The 27,974-nt window shown below is 38.6% G+C and overlaps 1 protein-coding gene across 1 annotated transcript in view; it reads right to left on the reverse strand.

Moving 5' to 3' along the window:
• The window catches only part of LOC141804925 (myosin IXb), a 37,345-nt gene extending 10,689 nt beyond the window's left edge, over window positions 1–26,656 (reverse strand). The window contains exons 1-26 of the mRNA XM_074689605.1: window positions 26,256–26,656; window positions 26,123–26,167; window positions 25,012–25,836; window positions 15,261–15,355; window positions 15,078–15,140; window positions 14,786–14,885; window positions 12,131–12,231; window positions 9,869–9,992; window positions 9,690–9,779; window positions 9,487–9,603; window positions 7,980–8,114; window positions 7,653–7,774; window positions 7,326–7,461; window positions 6,833–7,022; window positions 6,678–6,753; window positions 6,037–6,129; window positions 5,892–5,931; window positions 5,665–5,787; window positions 5,435–5,515; window positions 5,236–5,346; window positions 4,972–5,094; window positions 3,639–3,788; window positions 3,326–3,465; window positions 2,555–2,884; window positions 2,375–2,456; window positions 1,935–2,132 (exon numbers count right to left, since the gene is read on the reverse strand). Coding sequence (XP_074545706.1) covers window positions 1,935–2,132; window positions 2,375–2,456; window positions 2,555–2,884; window positions 3,326–3,465; window positions 3,639–3,788; window positions 4,972–5,094; window positions 5,236–5,346; window positions 5,435–5,515; window positions 5,665–5,787; window positions 5,892–5,931; window positions 6,037–6,129; window positions 6,678–6,753; window positions 6,833–7,022; window positions 7,326–7,461; window positions 7,653–7,774; window positions 7,980–8,114; window positions 9,487–9,603; window positions 9,690–9,779; window positions 9,869–9,992; window positions 12,131–12,231; window positions 14,786–14,885; window positions 15,078–15,140; window positions 15,261–15,355; window positions 25,012–25,770 — 3,579 coding nt within the window. The 5' untranslated portion in view covers window positions 25,771–25,836; window positions 26,123–26,167; window positions 26,256–26,656. The remainder of the gene's footprint in view (window positions 1–1,934; window positions 2,133–2,374; window positions 2,457–2,554; window positions 2,885–3,325; window positions 3,466–3,638; window positions 3,789–4,971; window positions 5,095–5,235; window positions 5,347–5,434; window positions 5,516–5,664; window positions 5,788–5,891; window positions 5,932–6,036; window positions 6,130–6,677; window positions 6,754–6,832; window positions 7,023–7,325; window positions 7,462–7,652; window positions 7,775–7,979; window positions 8,115–9,486; window positions 9,604–9,689; window positions 9,780–9,868; window positions 9,993–12,130; window positions 12,232–14,785; window positions 14,886–15,077; window positions 15,141–15,260; window positions 15,356–25,011; window positions 25,837–26,122; window positions 26,168–26,255) is intronic.
• Between the last annotated feature and the right edge of the window lie 1,318 nt (window positions 26,657–27,974).

Here is a 27,974-nt window from a genome sequence, read left to right on the forward strand (position 1 = left end):
AAGCTTAACTGTCACCTGCCACCAGCTGAGGGTTGACCTTTTTTGTTTCGGTGAGTTAGTACGATCAGAGTTAGTCGACATGTCACCGATACTGTCAGTGTGTTATGAATGTTACACCCGTCGGGTGAGATCTCATTCACAAATTTGTAGAATTTATTTCTCCTGTGTTAATTAGAGATGGAACGGTTCATGAAAAAATTACAAACTGTTTGGTTTTCCTCTCTCGGTTCAGGGCGCTTGTGCTTCGTTTGGTTCGTGTTTTTCTTATTTCTTTCTTCTTCATTTTTTTGCTCAGTTTGGAGCGAGTATGTAGCTCCTATCATGCCCATGCGCAACTCGAGGTGAAGGAGTAGGGCAGGACACTTGTGCGCTATGGCCGCATCAGTTGAGGATAAAACCGCGGCGGAGTGTTGTCAACTTAAAGACATTGTCGCTACATTTAATGACCCCTCTGCTGAGTTTTTTTTAAAGATGACAATTCTTGCGACTTTTCTGGGGTTTGGAGAATCTGAGGTTAAGCGTTTTTTGAGTGTGTGTCTCATTATGGTCACTTCAGCCGGTCCCCAGCCCAGAAAAAGGATGAGGGTTGATATTTAGACATCAATGAACAAGAATGGACAGAAAAAAAGTTAATTTGTAGTTCAAAACATATTTATGATGTTGTGTTTTTCCTGCTTTCTGTCTGCTATAGAATCCAGGACAATTACATGCAAATTGATAATTCTGCAAATTAAACAGTAGCGTCATTTAGTGACTTCTGGGACAGACAATAGTGACTTTCCTTACTGAGGAGCTGGCATGTTGAAACTAGCAATGTTTCCCTCAGCTTTAATAAAGTTTGAAATGGGAAACAGCCTCATTCTTTCAGGTTTTTCATGACTATACATGACAGAATGGATTAAAAATAATCTTCTGGTACCAATATCCGATATAAATATCGGTGCTATGGCCGATAAAAGATATTTAACGATATCAATATTGGTTAAAAAAATATATATCTTGACACAGATTATGTGTCGCGGTGGTTCAGGAAAGGTCAGGGAAAGAGCGGCGCAATTGTGAGAAAAGACAACGGAGATCATGGAGAGGATCAAAGGATGGAGTGCTCATGATGAACAAGTTAAAAAAAAGTATGTTTTGTCTGTTTTTTGGATCAAAACAGGAAAAGAGACATAAAAGAAGAGGGTCAACTCTTCGTAGGAATTTTTTGTGTTTATACAGTCATAGAAAATAATATTATTTGGGTCCTGGAAGATCATTCAAGACGCTCTGAAAATGGCTGGCAGCTAATGAGCAGGAATCAGCCAATACCAATGTGTTAAAAAAATGACTAACATCTGCCAATACTGATATTGATACCGATATATCGTGCATCCCTACTGGGGTTTTAAAATGGTACGTACACCAAACCGAACTGAAAACCATGACAACAAAACCGTGATAATAACTGAACCGTGGATTTCGTGAACCGTTCCATCCCTGGTGTTAATATGTTCTTCTTTAGATGTGACTGGTTCTTTGTACCCAAATTTTCCCACTAGGATAACACTGACTCTTGCTGAAGGATAATAAGTGATTTATTAATTTCTGCACTAATGGAAAAACCTGTATTATTGAGGTGAGGTCATGACCATAAATCAAATGTAAAATCTGACTTTGACTCATATTCTAAAAAAATCACTGTTTTGCCCTAACTAGTGACTCTACCTGCAGATCTATTTTGAGTTACGAGACAAAAAAGATCAAAAATGAGCTTTGGAAATGGGCGGTGATATTTCCTTTTCTCTCCTGAAGCAGCAGCTCATTTTTTTGTCGGGGGCTGCAAAGCAGAAAGTTCCAGAGCAATGCAACCTTCAGTCAGTTCGGGGCGTACACATGCAAGGCGTGCATGCAGGAGGGTTGCTGGTCGGTCGATAGGTCTCTTCGGTCAGTACCTTGACCTGGGATTTGAGGTCCCGGACATCCATGCTACTGGCTGAGCCCTTTAGATTCGACACATGGGGGCTGATGGGAGGCAGCGGAAAGCTCCAGTACTCGCTCTCCTTGGATGCTCCAAAGTTAATCATCAAACCGCTGCGAGCGTAGGCTAAACGCCGCTTGCGTCTGGGATTCTTGCGGTATTGCACCTTGACCTAACAGGGCCAGGAAATGTGATGAAGCAGGGGCTGGGATGTCTCCTTTAGGTCCAGGTGTAAGGAGCGTCCATGTTTGTGACAATCAGCTTACAGCACAAATGACTAGTGAAGCCCTAACCAACACTTACAGATGCACAGGACGCTAACAACAACTACATGAGAGGCACAAAGAAGACATGATTGAGTTGTAGATGTGGGTGCAAACATGTTTCTCATGATAACATGTTTGAAAAGCTTACGTCGTTGGTGGAGGGAGAGCTGTCGGATCCTGATGAGCTGACCTTTGATAGTTCATCCACGGACATGGACTTTCCTTTACGCCTGTGGTGCAGGAGACAGAAAAAGAGGAGCGGTGGATTATTCTGATAATGATTTATTTTACAAAAAGTGGTGGAGAACATAAGGGTTTTTCTTCTTACTGAAATCCATCTTTGCTTGCTCGTCTCCGCAGCTCTGGACTCGAGTCATCGCTCTGTCTTTCGCGCCACCTCTCGGCCTTCTCCTTGATGCCCCCCATGTCTTTGTAGCGCTGCAGGGAGCTCGTCCCAGAGGGGCTGGTTGAGGGATCCTCAGTACTAACTTTAGGGTCCAGTGGGAAGGAGAGGGGTCTGTTGAGAGGGGGAGGGGATCCTCTGCCCTCCCGTTTCTCCCTGCTCCTGTCCCGCTGAGCCGACTGTCCGTTGGGCTGCTGGTTTCTGCTGGGGCTGAGCTCCACTTTAGTCTGTCTCTTCAACTCTCTCTTTGCCAAGCTGTTAAAGAGGAAAACACTAAGTCAGACTACCACAAGCTGTTATCATTTATCACATATATCTGCTTGCTTACAAGCCTTCTATCATGTTCATGCAGTTTAACATTTCTCCACCAGAGAGCACTGAGACGTACCTTCATTACTTTAGCCCTCAGCATCTATCTCATCTGACTTTTACAGGAAAATGTGAAGGATGCTGTTTTCTAACTTTATGTGCTTGTTTAATGCAAATTTTGTTTTTTAACATTAAGATCTACAGTCTACAGTCAATATTCCAGTTTAGTGACTCTGCTCCATGCAGCAACAACACATTAATGTTTCTAATGTTTCTCACCAACCCAACTGTTTTTTTTTTATCTTTTAATTTCAGCTTGAATCTATTAAAGAGACTGTTTGATGAATTTCCAAAGTGTGAGCAGATTGAGTGTCATGCATTGTTTACTTTTCCCGTCCAGGCCGTCCTTCTGATGTCGATTCATCATCGTTCCCATGTTGGTATTTCTTCTTCAGCGAAGTCCTCCACGCTGTCTGGATCACTGTAGCAGCTTTGTTTTGTTTCTCATAAAACCCTCTCCAGCTCCTCTGGAAAATATCAAAGGTTATTGTCAACTTAAGACTCAGAAGAATAAGTTATCGTTCTCGCTGGGACACTAAACAATCAAACCAGTAAAATGAGTGTTTTTAATGTCTTGTCGCCATAGAAGCAGATTTTAATCTGTCTTGTATCTAGCGATAGTTTGCTCGGTGAAGAGAACCTGTATGATCTTCGTGGCGTCTTTCTTTTGCAGGAAGTGCAGTCTTATCAGACAGACACGGAACCAGCGCTGCAGGATGATGATGCGCCGCATCACTTCTTTGTTCAGTGAATCTTGTAGCAGCTGTCGCTCCTTCTCCTTAAGAAACACCTGAGTGGGTAAAAGAAAAGATTAGGAAAAGCAACTAAAAGATTTTACTGTGTAGTCTGTTGACATTTTACTCTTTTTAACACTTTTATGCAACTACATATCTTTATGTAAAGCTAAATGTGTCTGTGATGTTTGTGACGAAGCAGTTTACCTTCAGAGACTGTGATATTCAAAAACATTTTGAGATGTCGGGTGTATTGGATGTTCAAACCGTCACACTTAATGAGGTTGAATCACCCCAGGGTGAATTAAGTTTCTAAACACAACATAGCAACATTATTCTATACTTTTTATACAGATAAAGTACTGAGAACTTCAAGTGCCAAAATTAGATATGAAAATAAAGAAATTAAATAAATACATAAATAAATAAATACTTCAATGTGTATTTAATATTGCAAAACAAATATTCAAATATATGTGTCATTAATTTTTGGAAAATGTTAATTTATCAAATGTAAAACCAAATATCTATTTATTTAATTATAAATGTAATTATTTAATTATGTATTTTTTAAATTATGTATTAAATTATGTACTTCAGTTATTATACTTTTTTTGATTGTTTAAACAATCCAAAAACTCACATCTACTAAACTCCCTAATGATTAATAAAAGTATTTGTTTATTTATTAATTATCTATATATTACATTTTGGCACTTTTAGGCCTCCTTAATATGGAGGACTAAAACCAGCATAACTTACTGATTTTTACATAACTTACTTTTTATACAGATAAAGTATGGAGTACTAAAAGTGCCAAAATTAAATCAATATATAAATCATAAATCAATAAAAATAAATACTTACATGTCTGTATAATTATTTTGGACTGTAAGGAATATTTAAAAAAATATGTCATTAATTATTGAAAAAGATCAATTAATCTTATTTAAACAATTTATTTATTTAATTTATAATCATAAATGTAATTAATTTATTTTGTATTTAAGTTATTATACTTTTTTATTATTTAAATTTTGAAAAAAAGTCACATTTAATATATTTAATAATTATTTATTTAAATTTTTTTTTTTGTTGTTTATATGTTCAGTTTTGGCACTTTTAGGCCCCCATAATATGGAGGACTAAAACCAGCATAACTTGCTGAATTATTACCATCAAATATGTCAGCTTTGTTGCCAGTGGTTGCTGCTTGTTGAATTCATCCTGTATATTTACCTGAGTTTTTCCTATTTGATAAGTGTTTTTATTCAGCTTCATCCTCTCAAATAGTGTTGTTATATTGCCTGGTGTTGCTGCTGCTCCTTTTGGAAACAACACTCTGAACTTCTTGACAAAGTCCTGTTGGTGACAGAGAAACAGAATCATGAGTCAAATAAACGTTTCAGCTATGGTCTGTTATATTACAGACTTATTCTGTGGTTTTTATTACATATACATTTGTTTAAACATGGTATAAATTGTTCTCAAATGGATACACACATTAAAGGTGTATTTGGCGCTGTAGCCAGACTTCTGGATGTGAACCATCTGCAGGATGCCTGTGTTCTTGATTTGTTGCAGCACTAGTTCATCATCAAAGTGGAGCTCCTTCTGCAAATAGAAAACATGTTTCCCTTTGATAAACGCTCTTAGTCAGTCAAACATGTATGAATTAGAGCAGGTTCACACGTAATTTTACCTTTTCTGCATTAGAGCGAAGACAGAAGATGAAGAATGGCTCTGCTTTTTCTATCGTTTGCATCAGTTTTCCAAGCGAGGCCTGTTAGACACACATTATCACAGTGAGTGATGAGTTTCTTTATTAAAAAGAAAAAACATTGAGCTTTTTAATACTCTTCTAGATTAATTCTTGGAGTGTTTTAGTGCTTAAGAAAGCCTGATAAAGAGCGATAAACGTCAACGACAAACCTGAAACTGAGCGCCAACCGTAGGAGGCTTTGACGTCTTATGTGGGTGGAAGATGACTTTGCTGGTTCGGTCATGAGCTGTCAGGCCAACAATATGTTGGAGGGAGTTGAAGTTCATAAGGTTCTGTTAAATTAAGCAAAGTAAAGCCTGTGAACTTTAGACGAACACACAATTGATTCAAGGTTTGCTTGAAAAGAAAAGTGTTGAATACACTGTACATGATCTACCTTTGGGATGAGCTGCTTCTGACGACCACTTCGACTTTTCCTGTAGAAAAAATGACAACGTTATTTTCTGCTTCCCACGTAGAGCTCTGGAAACAACGAGATGACATTGTTCTGGTTAATTTCTAAAGCTGTGCAGCTTGCTTACTTCTTCTTTTCAAAGTTTGCAAAGATATCTTCAAACACATCAAGAGGAAGTTCATCGGAGCGATCGAAGGAGAAGTCCAGAGTCATGCTGTTACTGTAAAGACCAGTGAAGACGCTCAGTGATGAACAGGATTTGATTATTTTATCCTTACAGTGGATTCATTTGTCTTAATGGTTCCCTTAAGACCTTGCATGAAATATGGGGACCTTTTTTACTTCATAGAGATACCCTGTCCATTGAGGCTGAAAAACAATGAACTACTGATATGCTGACTTTGTTTTTTATTTATTTATTCCTTTACTTACTTACTTATTTATTTATTTATTTTCAATATTTGAATATTATTACTCCTTTCCTCTTTTCCTTTCCTTTTCTCTTGTCTTTCCCTTTCCCTTAATTTCTGCAATACCACTTGTCCACTTGTTGATACCCCATGTTGATTGAGTGTGTTGTCTTGTCTGTTTGTTCTAGTAGTGTGAATGAGTGTGAATGAATGATGTTATTGTTCTGAAATTGTTACGTACGTAATAACAGAAAAAAAGTTAAATATTTTTTGACCATCTTAAAATAAATTCTCAAAATGAAAATCAGAATCAGCAGGATTTAAATCCACTAAAAATGAACCAGTGTTATGAGTGTACCTGGACAGCCTGTCTGCAGTGGTGCTCTGCCTTTTCATGTCTTTGAGGGACTTGCGGCTGGTTTGTCTGCTGGCAACTGTAACAACAAAACAAGTCAGTCACATGAAATGTGTCGATATCGATGCAGATGAAGATAAAGAATCAAATCCACTTACTCAGTTCTGCCCTCTTGCGTCCCATGCTCTTAAACACTGCGAGGATGCGGAGAGTGGCTCTGAGGACTCCCCACCTGAAAAGAGCCTCCGGACTTGATGCGACCAAATGATGCAGGAATGATCGCTCGCTGCTCCGGAGAAGTGCTATGACTTCAGGACGCATGTGCTCCGTGTTTTTCTCCAAGAAATCCTGAGGAATGAGAACGATTATCAACATGATGAATCGTTTCTTCTCACTGCTGTAAAACAAATAAAAACCTCAGTTTCAATCACATCCAGATATCCACAACTTGAAGCTGTGCAGCTCAACAAGTCGAGGTCTGCTCAGGGGTGGGAGCACCATTAATAATTCACTCAGCTCATGAAAATTTTCAGAGCTTTTCCCACGGTGGCTTATCAGCAAGGCTACTGACAGACAGGCTCTGTGTTTCTGTGGACCAGCTGGAGGATTTTACATGTAAACTTTGCAGAATTTGAGAGAAAAACACTCCACCTTGATGTTATACTTGATGCTGCCGCCAAAGTGCTGGATGACAAAGGTTGACTCTGAAGACGGGACAAAGAAGGGGCCGTCCTGATGCTGCTGCGTGAACTTGTTCAACAGGGTTTCATCTGTGGCCTGAGGGAGTCTGAAGATACACAGAGAGGAGATGAAAACATAAACATGTTGTATCTGGAACTGGAAATCAGGTACTAATGCAGCAGATATGACATTGTGACACCTAATATCAATGTGCAACTGAGCTTTATATATCAGCATATAGATATTCTGTGTGAGGAATAGCAGCAGTTCAGGTTGTTTTCAGTAGAGTTTACTTACTTGCTCTCCTCATCCAGCAGGTCAAACAGTCCTGTTGACTTCTCACTGATCAGCTGAATGCAGCCACTGTTGTCAGAGTGGTCGATGTTTTTCCAGGTAATGCCCTCTAACACGTAGCCCTCCTGGAATACATTAAAACACATTGATCTTTTATAAGAGGCCGAACAAAAATAAGTGCATAGAGAAACTTCTGAAATCAAAAGAAGCTTTTTTTCTGTCTCTTTAATGTGAAGAATTAATCAAATAAAAACATACAGAAATAAAAATACCTGAACGGGATTTCAAAAACAGCTATGTGTTATTTGATAGTGACTGAAAAACACCTACTTGCTCCATCTTGAAGATGTGTTGGTTGATGTAATTCTGCAGTTTCTCATTGGTGTAGTTGATGCAAAGCTGCTCAAAGCTGTTTATCTGAAGGTTCTCGAAGCCAAACATGTCCAGGACACCGATGGACAGACACTAAACGCAAGAAGAGCAAAGTAGGGAATCCATCAGCATCGTAAAAAAAAGTGTGATCAATAGGTGACAACATGAAAGAAAAATCCAGAGTAAAAAGTTTTGTTTGAGCCAAAATCATAGTTTACTTTGTCGGAGGAGAATCTCTAAAGGCTGGCACATATTACAGGATTCCTCAAGCCTTCACACTTTTAGAGAGCACACACTTGATGACAATAAAAGAGAGATTGCACAAGATCTCTCTTCTGATCTTAAAGTGTGTGGTCTGCACTCTGAGGTACACCACACATTAACAGATTCTTCAGCAGAGCTTCAGCTTCTTCACGCTCAATTTTCCAAATCTCACGTTGCAAAACATGACGTCAGTGCAAACAAACATGACAGACTAACATTTAAAAGCAATGATTGTTATTTTCGGGCTCTTACATTTTGAAAAAAAATACACAAAAAAAAGAAAAATGATGAAGTTGTGGAGACGGTGGGGATATGGTCATGCTTAACAGAGTGAGTCGGAGGTGAGTAAAGTCGTCAAAAGTATTACAGATAGATTTCTTAGGACCCATTAACACAATGTTTCATCTGAAAACGCTAAAACGCAGCAAAAAAAAATCTGTGTTTGCACGGAAACACGAGGGACTGGAAAAACGCTGTTGTAAGCATGCCAGGCCCGGAGGTGGCGCTATAACAGTCTTGTCCAGAAGCAGCTTCTGGGAGATCTCCACCGTAGAAGAGTTGAGCCGATCATCTGGTGTATTGGGAAATACTAAGTGCAGAAGTGGAGTAACAGATACACATTTTGTATGAAGACAGTCTGCAGATTCAGCAGATTGAGGAGTTCAAGCACAACACTGTAGTCTAAGACGATCGTAACAACCGTACTGTTGTACTGTTGTATGCGCTTGCGTGAGGCGGAGTGTGACGTCAGCGTTTCCACTGAAAACGCCGGCTTACTGCTTACATGGCAACGGTGTCACCAGCGTTTTAGAAAAATCCCACTTTGAAGGCCGTTTTTAAAAGTTTGCGTTTTAGGTCGGCTGAAATGCTGTTTCCGTGTAAACATGAGGCTGAAACGCAACTAAACTTTTGCGTTTCACCGTAAAACCGTTGTCGTGTAAACTGTCCCTTACTTCCTCTTCAGCTGTACCTGCTCAGCTCCTCTCGAAGCCCCACACACACTTCAGGATTTCTAGTCGCAAATATTAAACATGTTCATTATCTACAATCTCTTCGGAGGCCTTCCGAATGACTCCAACCGGACAAAAACACACCCCACACCACAGGAAAATCACACACAATGTCTTTTGCAGACATCAGACAATCAGGCCTTTGCTGGCTTTGATCGTAAGGAGGAGACCAGGACAAAAATCAGACTCACAGAGACGGACTCTTCCATGTCCCGTTTGTTGATCACTGCGTGGTTGATGTGAAGGATTATCAAGTCAAACAGAGCGCTGTACAAAGACTTGGCCATGGAGTCCCTCATTGTGTAGGCCTGAATGTGAAGACACATTAAATCAGGTGAGGCATTAATTCAAGTAAAAAAAAAAAAGATAGTTAAACTTAGTTTAAACTCTCTACCTCTTGTAGTGTGTACTGTGAAACTATGGCGTTGCTGGCGACACCGACTCTCTTCTTAGTCAAAGCCTTCACCAGTAGCTCCTTTTTTACCTTGAGTAAACCACAAACAACACACAATGCTAAAAAGTCTCTTCATAAATAGGAAAACAAATCTGAGCTGTTTCAGGTCAGAAACATACTTTCAGAAGGTCGGACAGTGTGGACAAAACTTCATCAGGTCCAACCTCCAGGACTTCACTTCCCTCGGACAGCGTGTACGTCACATTGCCCAGGTGCAGGATGGCGGAGAGGATGGAAAATATGCTGCAGTGAGGAAATAAACACAAAAAAACACTCATGACTGAATTTTGCAAACACAAAATATTCTCCTCTTCCTACACAGTGCTGACTACTTAAGGCTGCCCCACTGATAAATCATGAAGAGTGTGAGGGATCTGGTGCTGATGTTTTGAGCCCCTAATGCACATTTTCTGTAAGCGGGTATATTTGCAGACTTAGTGTGACATGAGAAAAACAGGATTCACAAGAGGAGACTACAAGCACTGCAGGATAAATGAACAAGGGGGAAGAGGGACAAAAAAGGACAAAAGTGACAATACAGAAGTCATATGGAAAGTGAAACCAATGTTGACGCTTCAACAACTTGAAAAGCACTCAGAGAGCGCAGACCTCTGCCGAGTATATCGTGATTGTCACCAACACTTTAGTCCTACTTTAATGTTATACTCCCTTTCAGCAGACTGTCTGCTACAATTTGGTGTTAGTTACAGGTTTGTAAGATAATTTGTTTCCTGACAGTGTTGAAAATTATAATGACCCAGTACATATTTCATATTCCAGATCTTAGTATCCAGAATATTGCCAGGATCTGGATCGTACTTTTACATCTGTCAGAAATTATGGTGACCTTGTCTTGTATTGTTTTGCAAAGCAATCCGACCATTTATGGTGGAGTTATATACACATGGTGAAAACAGCCCTATCTCACAATGATAAAGAATCCTTGAAAAAAATCCCGGATCCAGACAGTGATCCAGATCACCTCTTAAATTGAATCACTTCTTCTTTATCCCATTTTGAACATTTCCTGAAAATTTCATCAAGATCTATTTGTTACTTTTTGAGTTATGTTGTTCACAAACAAACAAACTCTCCCAAAAACATAACCTCCATGGCGGAGGTAATAAAAGTTTTCCTACAAGTGTGAACACAAAAAAACAACCTAAAGCAGCCTAAATCTGCAGATTTTTACATATATGTGTGTCTGCAGTGTAATAATATGTCTTTAATTCTTGTTTTGACATATAAAGAGTGTATCCACAAATTGTCAATTACATCTTATCCAGTCTTAAAGCAGTTAAGGTGAGCTGACGTGCTGATTTTTACATGATGTGACACCAATATTTGATTAACATTCAGCTGACGTTCAAAAGTCAAATCTTATGCATCTTCTTCCTTTTCTAATTTTAACCTCACTCAGAGTTTATGTGGTTTATCAGTGTGTCAGTAATAATCTAAGACTGATGTGACGCTTGTAGCTGACTAACACAGTGCCTGGAAGACTAAACATTACTGTGTTGACATAAACATATCAGTGTTGCCTTTGAGTAAGTACGTCTAGAGCTGAAGGAGCTAAATATGTCTGATACTAGTTTTCTATAATGATAACAGGATGTCATCAGCTACAAAAATAGCTCTGCAGGAAGGTCAAAACTTAGTGTATAAGTTAAAAAAAAACTGCAGACAGAAAGACAGATGTGTCCAAATAGACAACCTATTTCTCCACTCAGTCTTTAAAACACATTTAACAAGAAAAGTATGAAGCTGTTTTTATCAAATAGAAATAATTCACTTCATTTCTTGTTCACATGTGTGTGTCCTTATTGCAGTTTTTCACCTGGGGTCCCTTCCTGAACAGGTTACAAACTACAGTGAGTGGTTTTACGTGCACACTGTGTCCCGGGGCTGTCAGAAGCTCGTCGACATGCTTACTGCATTTTTTCTCTCCTGCTTGACTTGACAAGCTCTGACCTGTCGCTGACACCGCTACAGAAAGCAGAAACTACTCAACACATTTCAGTTAAATGGTAGATTACTTCACTTATACATGTTTTTTTAATTGGTGTAACTTGTAAAGATGTGCTGTGTCACTGTAAAGAGCACAAACCCTGTAAAAACAATCAAGCTGAGAGTCAAAGGGAAACGTTTTCTGTCATTCCAGCTTTCTTTACTCACTCAGATGACAAAGCTTCACGGTAATGACACATGTCCCTCAGACTGACTAAGCTTTATGGCATCTTGTGCTTTACAAATCCTATGTGTCTGACCCAAAACAAAACTCTGTAATCATTAAAAGCCTCTAATTAAAAAACTATTTCAAGCCACACGGAGACACCTGAACCAGCACCAGCCGGCAGCAACCTCGTCACAATCATACTCACTATTTCTTGGTGGAGGCCAGGAAGCCCACCATCTCCATGGCCTGGTGAAGCCTCTTGTACTCCTGCTTGAGTGTCTCCTCATCATCCAAGTTAAAGTTTTCCTGCAGAACAATCAGATGAGAAATACAGAATGAGAGGTTAATGTGTTTCTCCTTTTACTGAAGCTGTGTCTTTATTTTCATTCATTCTTTTGATTTTGTATTTGTCTGGTTGTAACTATTGGCTCTGTTAGTTTGGTATGTGGATAACTAGTAAGTATGCTCCATAATGAAGTCAATTATTGAATTCTAAAAGCTTGTGACTGATGACTCTTTCAGGAAACATGAGGAGAACAGACGATTCATTGATCCCTGAGGGAGAATTCAGTTTTTCTCAACCCGATATCTCATGTTGCTGCACATACATGAGCTGTGACTGCTTAAAAATTATTTTATTGATGTCCACTCCTGGCGAGATGTCAGATAAAGGGGCTTAAACACAGACAAGGAGCTGAAGCTAGGAAAGTTTTTGTCAATAATAAAAAACTGAAGCCAGCAATCAGACGATAGTGATGGAGAGTTATGCGTTTCGAGCGGAAACTCTAATAAAACATTTTTAAAGATTGTCTACAATTGGTACCGAGGTTACGCGTCTTCTCTTTTAGATTTTTAAACTTGTTACAAGCAATTCAAACCTCATTTTGGTCTTTAAACAACTTAAAACAAGATATTTTTCTGGACGGATAGGATAAATTTGGCTTGTATCTAGGATAAGATAATTTTTACTTAAAATAAGACAAAAATACTTGATAAGATTTCAGTTTTGTGCAGAGTATGTTTGGTTTTGATTAATCACAAATCAACAACTTGTCAAAACCAAAGAGACCAGGCGGCCCTTTAGTTTTTAACCACACTTCCTGATGATTGAGCCACTGTTAAGGCCTTGAAACCTGCACATTTTATTCAGTGTGTGAAAGAAATTTCTGCAGCACTGGGGTGAGCTACGATATTTTTTTGCATTTGTTTAAAAGATGAGAGCAAAAAAGAATTCACTGAAGATAAAGCTGAAATATCATAAATTATAAATAAAGAGCTCCTGCAAAGGAACTGAAGAGCTGTTTCTAAAAAGCAGAGTAAAATCTGAGAGGAACTTTCTTATGATTTTTTTGTACCTTCACTGCAAAAAACTGAAATATTATCAAGTGTTTTTGTCTTATTCTCATTAAAAAATGTCTTTTTAAACTTAATATGAGCCACATTCAACTGTTCAGTCCAGAAAAATATTTTATTCAAGTTATTTAAAGACAAAAATGAGGTCTGAATTGCTTGTTACAAGTTAAAAAAAATCTGCCACTGGATCAAGAAAAGAGAAGATAAAAGTTACTTGTTTTATTAAGAGATTTTTCTTGTTCCATTGGCAGATTTTCTTGAACTTGTTACAAGCAATTCAGACCTCATTTTTTATCTTTAAACAACTTGAATAAAGACTTTTTTTGGACTGATGAGTTGCATGTGGCACATATTGAGTATTATAAGACAATTCTTACTTAAAACAAGACAAAACACTTGATAAGATTTCAGTTTTGTGCAGGGTTTAGTAAAGCTGAAACGATTCCTCGAATAATTTGAGATACTCGATTACAAAAAATGATAGAGGAATTTTCTCTGCCTCGAGGAATCGTTTGATTTTAAAAAAGATCAAAGAGTGGTATTTCAAATCGAGCTGTCGCTGTATTTAGAGAGTTTTTAGACCTCTCAAGCCGCCTCTTTTCTGAAATAGCGACTATCAACAAATCTAGCTTTGTTTCTGGAGTTTAGAGAGTGATTTGAAAGCATGTATTGATCTGCATCACCTGCTTCTCAATGAGCCACAGAGTCACTTGATTTTACACTTGTTTGAAACAAATTTTCATTTGAAAAATAACTGCCCTTTAACTAAACAAATGTGTTTAATCCGATTACTCGATTAATCAAGGGAATTTTCAGTATAATACTTGAATACTAAAATATTTGATAGCTACAGCCCTAGTGTTCAGCTTATATAAAGCCCAGTTTCCACCAAGCAGTCCAGTTTAGATCAGTATGGTTTGGTACAGGTTGGCTAGGTTAAACCTGGTCCTGTTTGCCCCCTCGTGGTAGGCGGAGTGTAAGCTGGATGCCGATAGCTGCATCAGTTAGATAACTGTGCGATGTTATAGCAGTGTTTCACAGTTTACCCCACTAATAAATCCAACGGAGAAGAAAAAGTGACACAGTAAACAAAGAGCATGAATGGAAGACCTGCAGCATTTCGTCCTCTGTGATTGACATGTAGCTCTTTGATACAAACTGAACCACTTGGTGGAAATGAGGCTGAAATTAACTTTTGGTCAATCAAAAAAGACCACAAGCAGAGGTATCAGTATGTCACCATGCACTTCTAATACAATCACACTGTGGGAAATCAGGTGCACTGTAAGCGTTTTACTGCTTTATGAGCCTGTTTGTCCCTGCACCACCCAAAACTTTGAAGCATTACAATTTACTGCTGTGAGTCTTCCAGATATTGAGGGTCTGACTCCAGTAAACATCCACCTCTGGTTTTCCCCGCTTGATAACATCAAGTGACACATCAGGCTTGATCCTAGTCTTCCCCTTTTTCGACGACTGCAGCTGCAAAGTGTGTGATCAAAGGTACCTGCTTGAGGTAGAGATAATCCTGCGGCTGTAACAGATGAAACTCCTCCCGCTCGTCTTTGGACGCTCCCATGAGCAGGTAGTAGAACACGTGATAGTTCCTGCAGGACGGAGGTCACAGAGTTAGTACGGTCAGACACACTCAGGTTATGACTGTCTGGATATTTCTCTCCAAACGCTGAGATTCTCTGAGGTTTTTCTGCTCATGTCATAAGTGAGGAATGCTTTAATAAATGAATGAGGCTCATGTCTGTGAGGATATAAAACTCCATCTGGCTGCGTCTCCGTCATACCTCTCATTCTTGTCTCTGGACACCACTCTGCACTTTTCCAACAGGTACTTCTCAACAACCGCCCTGCAAGAGGCACACAAGAGGAGCTAATCAACAAAACCTGCGAGGCTTCAAGTAGATCATAGAAAAAATGTTAACAAACTGATAAATCAACCAGAAACAGCTGTGACTGCGAAGTCGTACCCTCTGATGACGCCACCCTCTAGATAGTTGAGCTGGATGAACTTCCCAAAGCGACTGGAGTTGTTATTCTCTGCAGTCCGAGCGTTGCCAAAGGCCTGTTTGAAACACAGGGAGCATAAGTTTTCACTAAAGTAAACAGAGAAAGCTGTGGGCATGTTTCCCACAGACGCTGGCACTCACACCCGGACACTGTAAACACAGAGGAGCTATCAGATAAATCACGTTGGTTTGTGGATGACGGGCCAGTGTTTCTGTAAACAAGCTCATGAAACACTGAAGATCAGGTTGGTGTGATTCTAAATTAGGGCTGTTGTCAGATGGCCACACTGTTTATTTTATTCATTTACTATTTTCTCTAGTCTGTAATATGTTTAAACTCTTCAAAAGTCTACCTCAGCTTTCTAGAAAGATCTTACAATTAACTGAAAATTCATCTCTCTGACAAGCTCAGCTCAAAAATCTGATCATATATTAGCGTAAAGTTAGAAAACAAAGTATTTGAAATGAAAAGGTATGTTGTGGTTCACTTGTAATGAGTTTAGAATATAATAAATTTTACTTTCCAAATAACTTTTTATCGTCAGAAACGTAACGTTTTCCCCAATTTTACTCACATGTTGCAGGCAGGCTTCCCAGAGCATGGGATGGTGTTTTAATTATTTGCTTTGTCAAAAACACAGAGATTTATAGTTTACCACAAAAAGACAAAAGAAAGAATAAAAAACATGCACATAAAAGATTAGTTAAAGACATCTGGATTTTTTTTCTAAAACTGTCATAAAGAGAAAATTATTTCAAGACATAGTAGCTTCAGAATCCTTTAGCAGTTGCGAGTTGACTCTAAAATAATGAAGTGTAGGCGGATCACAGTCAGAGGTGTAGAGAATAGAAAATATCCACTTCACAGTTTTTCAAAGCTTCCAATAATTAGAGAGCCAATAGGCTGATGGGTGATCAACAATCCTGATATTACTTTGGTGATAATATATGAAATCAGGGGTTCTCAAAATTTTTAGCTCAGGATCTAGAAAGGACCAAAACCTGCAACCCCATGCTGTGGGGATACACGAACCACGGGCAAATCCAAAAAAGAGACAAGTTAGACTTCCGGTGTGCATATGGCTGTATTTCTTAAATTAATCTACCATCTCTAAAACCGTCTTAGCTTTGTTATCTCAGGGGTTTTCAACAAAGAAATGTAGAAAACAGATCAAACATCTTCTTTACAAATGGTTTTATATAAAATGTATCACTTTTGTTTATATTTCTACTATAATGGATGAGATATGCAATTGTGTCCGTCAGTGTTGTGTGACCCCCCCACTTGAAATTCAGCTGATATTAATATCATTATTCAAAGTTCTTGATTCTTCTTCTTATTATTATTATTATAAGTATTTTTAGTATTATTATCATTAGGTATGCACGGATATGAAAATTTTGGCCGATACCGATATCCGATATTAATATTGCTGTCGTGGCCAATAAATTATATTAACCAATATCAATATTGGTTATAAAAAAAAAAGAGGAAGTTCTGAGAGAACGAGTGGCACGATCATGAGAAAAGATGACAGAGATCATGGAGAGGGTTGAAGGATGGAGTCCTCAAAAAAGTATATTTTGTCTGATTTTTGGATCAAGAACAGAAAGAGAGACGTAAAAGAAGAGGGTCCACTCTTCTTAGGTAGTTTTGGTGTTTACATAGTCGGAGATAACTATATAAATTGGGTCTTTAAAGATCAATCAAGATGCTCTGAAATGCCAGCAGGGAATGAGTAAATATAGGCTCCTTCACACTTTTACACATCGGCCGATACCGATATGTTAAAAAATGACCAACATTGGGCGACACTCATATTGATACAGATATATCATGCATCCATAAATTTTAGTATTAGTAGTAATTTTAGTATACTCAGTACTCTACTTTTCCTATTTTTCGTAATAATTAGTGTTTATTTACAATAACTGTATGGAGAGAGTGCGGTTTAAACTGGAGTCAAATTACTTGTATTCTTGAAGATACTTGGTGAATACTGGCTAGTCTACTTCTGATTCTGATTCTGACTTTTCCTCTCAGAAACTGTTTAAGATCTGATCTGCTCTCATTTAGAAAGTGTTATTATTTAGAAAAGACAATGTTTTTGTCTCTCCTGTAAGCCCAGGCATTTATCACATCAGTTTATCCCAATAACTGATCGATTAGTGTCTACCTCAAAAAAAAAACATCTAAAATATTTTGAGAGCAGGTTTTATGGATCTGAAGTTAGGATCTTTAATAGTGGAAATAAGATCTGTAGTTCAACATTTCTTGACTGAAACGATTGCGTTGAAACTAACAACTTGTGGAAGTAATAATGTGTCCGCCGTCACCACCACCCGCAGACCTGCTTGACAACATCCAAACATAAACAGCAGGAGACTCACACCTGTTGCATAAGTGAATCAGTGAAAATAAAAATAAGCTACAGGATAATTAATGACGTTAGTGACTGAGGTAACTTCCCACATTAGCAGTGATTGTTTTGATTCAGAAACTGGAGACCGTAACTATGGTGAGAGGACACCACCCAGTCACTGGATAAAATGACGCTCTTCACCTGAAGCTGATGAGCCCAGGTAAAGAATCCAGCGGAATCTCTCTCCTTCATTCCAGCGTGAGCTCTGCTGAGGGTCGTGTCTTAACAGGCCAGAGTGACGCCTGCGCTGACAGTGAGATCGACCTGAACACTGTACTCCTCAAACTGCACTGTTAAAGCCGTTGAAAATGTTTCTACCTGGTGCACTGCTGAGAACACAGCATTCAACGTTTCAGACCTGGTTTTATTTTAAGAAAGATCAAACACACAGATTTAAAGCAGCTGAGAACAGCACAGGAAGGATGAAAGGTATGCAGAGAGAAGTGAAGATGGTATGTGGAGGAGGGGGAGAAACAGGTGTTTGCCACGTCCCACTCTGGGGGCTGGACGGTCTAAACGACTCGAGGAGGAGCTCCTAAAAAAAAAACAGTTTTTCTAGTTTTACACATCGACTCTGGCCTCATTAAAAAAATGCTAACAATGTGGTGAACACCAGCAGAAACACAGAGCAATGAAGCTGAAAGGATGAGCTGTGATGTTTCTATTCCAAAATTACAAAATGCAGCCAAGAAGTTTAATGAGTTTGCTGAATAAACTTCTCAAATATGAAAATGTGTCTTTTTTTTCTCACATCACCATTGAATACACAGTTTTTTACTGCTGTTGGATCAAAAAGGTGGAGCAGAGATGCTTGCATTAAACTACTTTCCTCACATTACACAAAAAAAACAAAACCCCATCAATCGAATGATGAAGTTTACAGTATCCTGGTCTCTTGATACCAGATAAGCGGTCAGTTTTCTGCAGCAAACTCTGCTTCTGACCAACGAAAAAGTTCTCCATGAGGGGGCGATGTAGGGGAAATATGTCACGATGTTTTTATGCCAGGTTCAGGATTTCATCAGGATTGTTTTTAAGACTAATTTGACCTGGAAACATTTTGAGCATCTGATATCTTTAGGACACATTATGAATTTTTTTATGCACTAACTTGGACTTTTCTGCACTAATTCAGCATAGACTGTATAAAATATGGACATAGTCTCCGTGACGTCACCCATCCATTCCTGTCACAATGAAATGAAGCCAATCGTTGGACAGAGCCATATTGGATATGACGCAGGCTTGAGCTTCCTTTCTAACAGCTAGAGGGCGCCTGTCAGTCATGTGAGCTGAGCTGGGTTTCTGGTTGGACAATGAGATGATCCTAATATCTTATAAACCGCAGTTAGAAAAAAAAATAGCGTTTCAGACTGAAGCCATTTTTTGAACCAGGTTGTACTACGTTTTTTGTTTTTTTTAATGCTTAAAAGTCTGATTTTTTTTGCCTGGGTGTGTACATGGCTTTCGGTCTTTCTGCAGCAGTGACTTTTAGCACTTCCACATGGGGTTGCCCCTTGGTCATACACCTCATGAGGCTTTGAGCCTGGGTCTTAATTCAAACTTGCAGCTCCTTTGAACTATTTTGGAAGAAGTAAAAAATTTCCGACACGTATTTATAAATGGGAATGGGTACCTTTCACACATGTTACGATACGGTACCAATGCCTGGTACCTGGCAATCGGTAACAGTACTCAACAGTACCAATTTTCTGTACTTTTTTGTGTTTTTTTTTTCAATTTAACATATTTATTTTTCAATATATAACCTCGAAATGCTGTGTTCATGTCCAGCATGGAAAATCACCTACTCTTCCACTCCCACACGGTCGCAAGGATGCATTTAGGTACCTAAACATGGTACCTTTTGATTTTACCTGGTGCTTTTGACAGAATTCGGTCGATACCTAATTTAGTACCCATCCCTATTTATGAATAAACAAATTTCTATTCCTTTTAATGTCATACATTGCCTGCAATCCCTTTGGAATCACAATGAAAATGACTTTGATTTATTTATTATTGTCTTCCAGTATCAACCATGGTGCTTAAATTCTTTGTTCCTAATATCTATAGAGGTGTGAAAACAAATTGACACGGCAATATATCGCAATACTTTGACCTGTGATAGAATATTGATATTTCAACTCTTAATAGTGATATTTTTGACTGAATAAAATTCACATTTTTGGTAAGTACAAAGTACAATGCTTCTTCCACACCTCCACTGCAGTAGATGGTGCTGAAGAGCTACTCTGCTGTATGTTGCCCATAAACTGTATTAAATATAATCAGTTAGTTTAAATCATTTTAAGTTTCATTTTTACATTGTAGTATACTGATAGAATAATAATCATAGTCATGTTTTGCGGAATATTAGATTTTTTATGAGTATCATTGGTTACACCAAGTGACATCTATCAATTTCACCAACTGACCACATCTTTCACGCATTTTTTTGCAACATTAGTTTAATGTCACAGTAGTTTAAGTGACAAACTCAATGGAATTCATGTTTTTTGGTTAAGTGTTTTTATGAAACTCACCCCTAATGTCTAGCTGAACGAAAACAGAGGGAAAGAAACGGGTGCAATTACACAAAGAGAAAGAAGAAGGCAAAAGGAGGAGATTTTTACTTTGTTGTGCAGGTTTGCCAGCAGACCTGGCCGAGCCTGTTCTGACACGTTCCTCTTTTCTCCTTTCTCTCTGGTGTTCCCTGAGAGACAACGCCCTGCACATTCCCCCTTAGCTCTCAGCTTCCTGATCACCAACAGCCGACACAAACCTGGACTGAGTCAGGAAACCATCGCACGTTATGTAAGTGAGGTGCCATCACCTGTCTGCTGGATGCAGATCTTTATGTTACTTTGAAACTCACTGATTCAAATAAAAGTTAATTTACGCGCTGTTTTCGTCAGGCAGAGGTTGTTTTTCTTTCATTTGGGGAATGAAATGTCATGCAAAGTGAGATAACATTGAATCAAAAGTAACAGAAGATGGAGTGATACGTTTCTGATTTCAGATAAACAGGAACAATAACCTCGGGGTGTGACTCATACACGTTAAGGAAATCCCGAGATGGCATCAAGGATTTTGCAAAAGACCCAAATTACAGAACACATCAGCTGACCCTCTTCACTACAGAAACAATCCTGACAGCTTAGCCTCTATTGATATTCATCTCTGGGGTAAACACTGGTGCAACGGGCTGTGACCTCTGTCTTTACTAAGCTTGTTCCTTTTTTTTATCAACCCTTAACCACATGACACTTTCTTCTTTCTTCTCTCCACATGATAAATCTCTTTCTCATTTAATGCCAGGAAGATCAGTTAACAGGAGGAACACACAAGCTGTTGCGTCTTTTACGGAGTAACTTGTTGGACTAGTTCAGAGAAAGGAAGAATCTTTATCTTGTTGCTTTCCACCGACGCACAGGGCCCCTTGGGATCGTATGCATGTGCGGGTGGGGGTGTGGGATCCTTTGTGCAAAAGATTAGTCAGTCTCAGATGAACTGATAAACCATTATCTCTACTCAATATTTCCCTTACTTTGTTTCATAAAGACTTCTGAAACCTGCTAATGCTTTGCTTCCCACCTGCTGATTCGCTCAGATTGGAGCATTAAAAACAGACTCACACTGGAACACACTGCTGTGTTTTCCCTCCATCACACACATTTCTTGAAGCAGGTATTCCCCTAAAAAGAAGTATTTGACCTAGTTTCAAAAAGTAATCACTTCCAACACATGATGCTCTATTACAGGCAACTGAAACAGAAAGCACACACAGCAGAGACATGTATGCAAATGTTCCTCCTGTCACTCATTAACACGGTCACAGCAGTGTAAGTGTTAGCCAACAAAGAGACCTTTTACCCCACATGTGAAAGAGTGAAACCGGAGTTGTGTGACACTGCAGTGTGTCGACTAGAGATCTCTGATTGGACGAGATAATTGGATGAGTGATGGATCTGATTCATAAAGTCCAGGACAGGTTTTTTAAGTCTAACTGAATATTTTAGCTCATCCTTTTGATGACGAACAGATTTAGCTCAAGCTCTTGCCGCATTTTTGCGGTTGTTGTTGTTGATTACTCTGGGGTTTTATTGCAGGATGTGTAAATGCTGATGCATATTTCCTGTGCAGTTGTTTGTTTATATTAAATTTTCTCTGTTTTAAAGTCTAAAAACAGGGACTATGAGGCTAAAACAGAGAACTGTACGACACAAATGCAGGATAATTAAGACCCTGACTTGGGTTCAAAACTACGTCCTGTGATCAGCAAAGAGGAGATGGAGACGGCAGCAAAGACAAAAGCTCAGATGGTAAAGATGGTCTGATAACTTATCTCTAAAATTAAACTGCCAGCAAACTAACTCCACCACTGGAGCTACTTATGCTAATTTTGCTAAGTTAGGTAGGAAATGCTTAAAGAGTTGATTTGACTAAAAAATCAAGGGCTCTTTGGGCTCTAGGGGACTGTAAATAAATCACATGTGGGTTTGATTAATCAGATATTTGGCTTCTGGGAACTTTTTCAGTCATTGTAAAAAAATTGACGTCAGAAATATGACCATTCAAATAAAACTCATATTTATAGAGATTTATTTTAAGTAGATTAAATGATAAATTACAATTGTCTTTTCTGTTTCTAGATTTTCCCACAGCTGCTTTTTTCTTCTTTGTCTTTTAACCTACAGCCAGGAACAGGAAGCGCTTGTTATCTTTAGCTAAATTTATTTGTTTGACTGAATATGAGTCACATTCATTTGACAAGTTCAGAAAATGTCTTATCTCAAGAAATCAAACAAAATAATGCCTGAATTACATAAAAATACCAGTGGGGTAAGAAAGATTTACTGTTAAAACTCTTGGACTGTTTTTATTTCAAGAAACTTGAAACTAAGATTTACTTTTAGTGACTGTATGCTGAGGTGTATGAAAACTGTATCTTCAATAAAAAATCTAACTAGCGATTGTGACTCATTAATAAATAAATACAGCAGCTATTGATTCTGAATAGTGAAAGTGAAACTGGGACAATCAACGGACAGATGTCTGGTTCACAAATACAATTTATGATTTCACCTTTGCCTGTTGACACTTTGACAAACGAATCTACATAAATAATGGCAAATAAAGTCAACTGAGTCATGACCTTTAACTTAAGTGCTCTTGTCATCACTTTAGATTTATTGAAGGGGCTGTGAGGAGTTGGAAAGTGATCTTGAAAAAAGTCTCCCTTCTAGATTTATGCCTGATTGTAATCCACACTTTAAATTGAGATTATCAGCGCCAATATGACAGGTTACAGGTTGTTTTGAATTGCTACTTCTTTGCTTCCAGGTCGGGTCGACCAGGACGGGACTGACCTACTGGGTCTAGGTCTCTATGACAACATCACACCAGCTGAAGAAGTTTAGTAGTGAGAAACGAAAAACCGATTTCTGTGATTGATTTTGTAGTGATGGTGGACACTGGAGCCAAACTGTCAGACAGAAAAAGGACAGAAGAGCAGAAGAAAGATAAACAGGAGAGAGAAACTGCCCGAGCTAAAGGCTAACACAGGAGCTAAACTGTTTGTGCTAATGTTAATTCCAACCCATAGTCAGCAGTTATTCTGCAGTGGTCTGTTCAAACTTGAGAGTCTGTCAATAAAATAAAGAGTGAGGTTATGTTAGCTACTAAACTACTTACAAACTGACAGTGTTTACTTGTTGTCACATTAGCCTACAGATATGTCACAGCACCAGGCTGCCGATGTCCCTACATATAGCCGGCTACTACAACGTTTGCTTGATGTCACGTTTCAAACCGTAGCACTTCATAACCAGGGTATATGCTGAAACCCAGAGGTTAATTTCAATACCTTTTTAAGACTTTTTTAAAAACCTTTCAAAAAGTTTTAAGACCTCATCGTAATTTTAAGCTGTTGGTAGCAACCCATCTTTAGTAGTTATGGTTTAAATTTAAATAGAAATGAGGTAAGCTGTGAAGGAATAAAGCTTGAAAGAATAAATTAAACTACTGGCAGGTTTATCGACACTCCCATTCTTGTTCCCATACAACAAGTAACAGCAATTATTTAAGGCCAACTAGCTGAAAAAACAAGAACTTATTTCATCACTATCAAAATTTAGTAAATGTGCCTGAGACTGTGTGATTTGCTGTCCATCAGCTTCTTGTGTCCACAATCGGCACGTCATTGATGACATGAAAGCAGGCGGCTCTGTGGCTTTACAGCACAATCAGGGGACAGTTGCACGAAGGAAAAGAAATATTAATGGATACTTTTGGAGTCAAAGCTTGAACACCAATGAAATTTAATACCTCAGAAAACCATAATAAAGACTTTTTAATACTTTTTAAGGGCCTTAATTTTCCTACAATTGATTTATCAACTTTTAATACTTTTTAAGACCCAGCGGACACGCTGTATTGTATTCAGTAAAAAGTTGTCATGAACAAAGAAAATTTGGTTTGATCCTATTTCCATTTACAAACACATACCTGGCTAAAAATAATTCACAAAAGTGTGTGTGAGACTCCGGGCCAGAGGGTGGCGAAGGAGTGCAAAGATCCTCCTCATAGCATCTTTAAGAGAGCACAAACCTTTAGATTTGTGACCAAGAGTCATCAGCAGTGAAAAGAAGAAAGAAGACATCAGTGCAGAAACTGATGCAGGATGTTAAAACCCACAAAAGGTAAATGGACTTGTACCCACATAGCTCTTTTCTAGCCTCCATGACTTCTCAAAGTCACATTCACAGACTCTCATACTGATGTTAATCCATCAGTATCAGCTAATCTCATTCAGACTCATTCACTGCTGAACAACAGCAGGAGTCACTTAGGGTTTAGAGTCTTGCTCAAAGGTACAAAGTTATTGCTTTAGCAGTATTACAAGATGGGTAAAGGGCAAAGAAAATAAAACATTTTAATTTTCCCATGATTGACTAATTAAGCTCAGGTAGTTAAATTATCTTGGAAAAAATACCTAGAATCATTTTGTATGGGCTATGAATGGGTCCTGCTCACCCTGTCAGGATTCTACTACACATAAATAATCACCTGCTCACTGTTCAGTATCCTTTATGTAATAAAACCTAGGGAACTTGGAGTAAAAGGGTATGAAAACGGAATCATATTTTTCAACCCTCTGACATTTAGAAAGGTTATGATCGTTTGTGTGAGTGTCAGATGGTGAAATCCCCTTTTCTTGAAGTGTTTTTGATGTAAAGTAACTGCTATATCAGATATGTTTCTGCCTCCCCCTCACAGTGACCTACCTCCAGCACCGGTCCAGCCCCGAGGATGGTCCGTTTCAGCCCACTGGAGTGCGTCTTCTGGCTGAGAGCAGTCAAGCAGTGGATGAGATAACTGCTGCTTTCAGTCTTGCCTGAGCCACTCTCACCAGATATCACGATGCACTGGTTAACATGCCTGTTCAGCATCGCTCTGAAGGCCACATCAGCCATGGCGAAGATATGAGGGCTCAGTTTGCCCAGTGGCTGGTTCTCGTACATCTTGACATACTTTGGATTGTAGTAAACAGGGAGGAACTTATTGGGGTTGAGGGCGATGAGGATGTTGCTGGCGTAGGTGTAGATTTTGAGCTTGTAGAAACGCTCACGTAGAGCATCCCGAATACTCTCCTCGGTTACAGTTTGGAGGTTGCACAGGTCGTCGTAATCCTCTGTGCTGCTTTCCACTTGTTGCTGCTGCAGGATGAAGTAGTACCCTTGGTTCTTCGGATGCCATTTCTGGGTTTTTGGAGGCCACAGCAGGACTCTCTCCAAAAGGGAGTCCCCGGCCTGTAGTAGCCTCTCTTCTCCGCCGCTCTCCTTCACCTCCAGGAGGCTGTACTTCAGGCTGGCATCCAGACCCAGAGTGACCACAGCGTTGTGGATCACTATCCTTGTCGTGTCCCCATGGCTGACCTGAAGGGGACAGTGGGTGGCTGTGTCCTGGGGCAGCCTGGGGTAGATCTGCACAACACGGACCTCTTCATCCTGTTCAGGGGCCCCAGATCCATCTGTAGTGCTCATCCTTATATGTTGATGCAGAGGCAGGCTTCAGCATAACGCACAGTGCCAGCTCTGTGCCAGCCTCCACTGTGGAAAAACACAATTTATCAGACCAAACATCATCTGAGGAGAAGGAAAAGAGGAATAACAGTGGTTTAAATAGAAATAAAACACATTTAATATGTACTATACATGCGCTATATTTGAATGCACTGTTAAGAATATCAAGAAAAGGGCGTAAACAGCGCAGGAGTACATGATAGCATACTTTAACATGCGCTTATCTAGACCAAAATTCCCATAAATCCACCTCCTCCTTCACACCAAACACCAACAAGTGTCAAACTGTACAAAATGTCAAAACAAGACTAACCTTTCGAGATTAAACACTCATTTCCACTTGAAAGTCGGAATAATCCTGAAAACAAACATGACAAGAAGACCTGTTTGGCGACCGTTGACGAACTCCAATCACAAAGTTATAAGGAGAAAAAAACTTTCCTCACCTGTGCTTCCCGAAAAAAAGGTGAGTCAAAACAAAATCCCCTGGTGATTTCCTGATAACAGTCGCGTTTTCAGTCGATTAAATCACTATTTTTTGGAAGAAACGAGGACTAACGTCTCCGCGTCGTCCTGGTTTGAGAAGTTAGGCTCACGTTACTTCCTAGATTTCTCCACAGACACTCTGAGACGTCGACGGTGTGAAAATAAATGGACAGATTCCACTTCACTGACCTGAGAAATGGAGGAATTCAGCCAAAAGGAGATAAAATCACCGAGAATAAAACACTAAGAGGCTTTAAAAAGAAACAGAGAAGGTGACACTTTATTCAACCGAAGCGGAGAAGTTAATAAGGAGCGTTCCCAGTGAACAGTTTAATTGATCTCGTCTGTCACTTTAGCTGGAATTGTGCAGCGATGCTACCCCCTGGTGGACGGAGGAGGCGTTGCAACAAAAACTCAACATTATTTTATTGCATGAATTCTTTTTAGCAAAAGCTAAGCTACTCTTAGCATACATTACAACATATATTAAAATAACCGTGAATTAACATTTCACAGTATTTATTTTAACATTTTATGCAGAATCGACCATTTCTAATCATTTTTTTTATCATTCTTTATTGTATTTTTATGATTATGTGATTTTGCACATTAACAAATAGCGTAAGTCTGTCAACATCATATTTAAGTTATTTTAACCTATGTTTAAAAGGTACGGAGTGAAAGGTCTCATTTCTCATTTTATTTCTTACTTATTTGAAACTCGATGTTAATTTATTGCATGAATCTGTTAAGGAAAAGCTAAGCTACTCTTTTTTTAAAAATGTTGTTAAAGAGAGAACACTCACAACAAAAAATAAAATAACTGTGAATAAACATCTATCAGTCTTTATTTTAACATCATATGTAGAATTGACCATTATTTAATTAGTATTTTTTTTAATCATTCTTCATTCATTTTCATGATTATATGATTTTGCACATTAACAAATAGTGTAAGTCTGGAAACATCATATTTAAGATAAGTTTACCCATGTTAAAAAGGTATAGAGTGAAAAGTCTCATTTCATTTCTAATTTTTTTTGTTTATTCGAACAGGTGAAACACGATAATTAAAAAAAATAAATTAAAAAAATAATTAGAAAGAGAAAAAAATAAGATTTGCAATGTGTTTAAGCAGAAAAAAATAAGATTTGCAATGTGTTTAAGCAGAAAAAACAATTAAGAGACAACTCTAATAAGTCTAATATATATTTCATAATGGAATAGAAGTGTGCAGTAGGAAGATAACCGTATCAAACCAGAGTGTTTGGCAGAATTAAACCCATGCAAGAGATCCACCAAGTGTCTATTTGCTACCACATTTACTCACTGGTCTCATCGAACATTTAGGTTTAGATAAAAGCTAATGTATTAGAATGGGACACAGTGCTTTTACTATCTTTATACTGTTGGGACGGTGCAACACAAATAGTAATGGAAGGTTAAAACTGGGGTGAGATGAGCATATGTGATTCAATTAAAAGCCTTTATAGAGGTCTACAGGCCACAGATTTTTGTTTATCTCATATTCATTAGTTTATTTTGACAGGGACAGCATTCAGCTATTTAGCTGTTCCAGAGTTAGATAAGAGCTAATCCATGTCTGTAGTCCCTGAGACGGAGACGGACAGCAACAATGGTACACACAACATTAAACAACAAAACTAAACAATGGCATC

The sequence above is a fragment of the Halichoeres trimaculatus genome, unplaced genomic scaffold, assembly GCF_033239565.1.
Source record: "Halichoeres trimaculatus isolate MK-OKI-2021-1 unplaced genomic scaffold, fHalTri1.1 fHalTri1_scaffold_15, whole genome shotgun sequence".
NCBI lineage: Eukaryota > Metazoa > Chordata > Actinopteri > Labriformes > Labridae > Halichoeres > Halichoeres trimaculatus.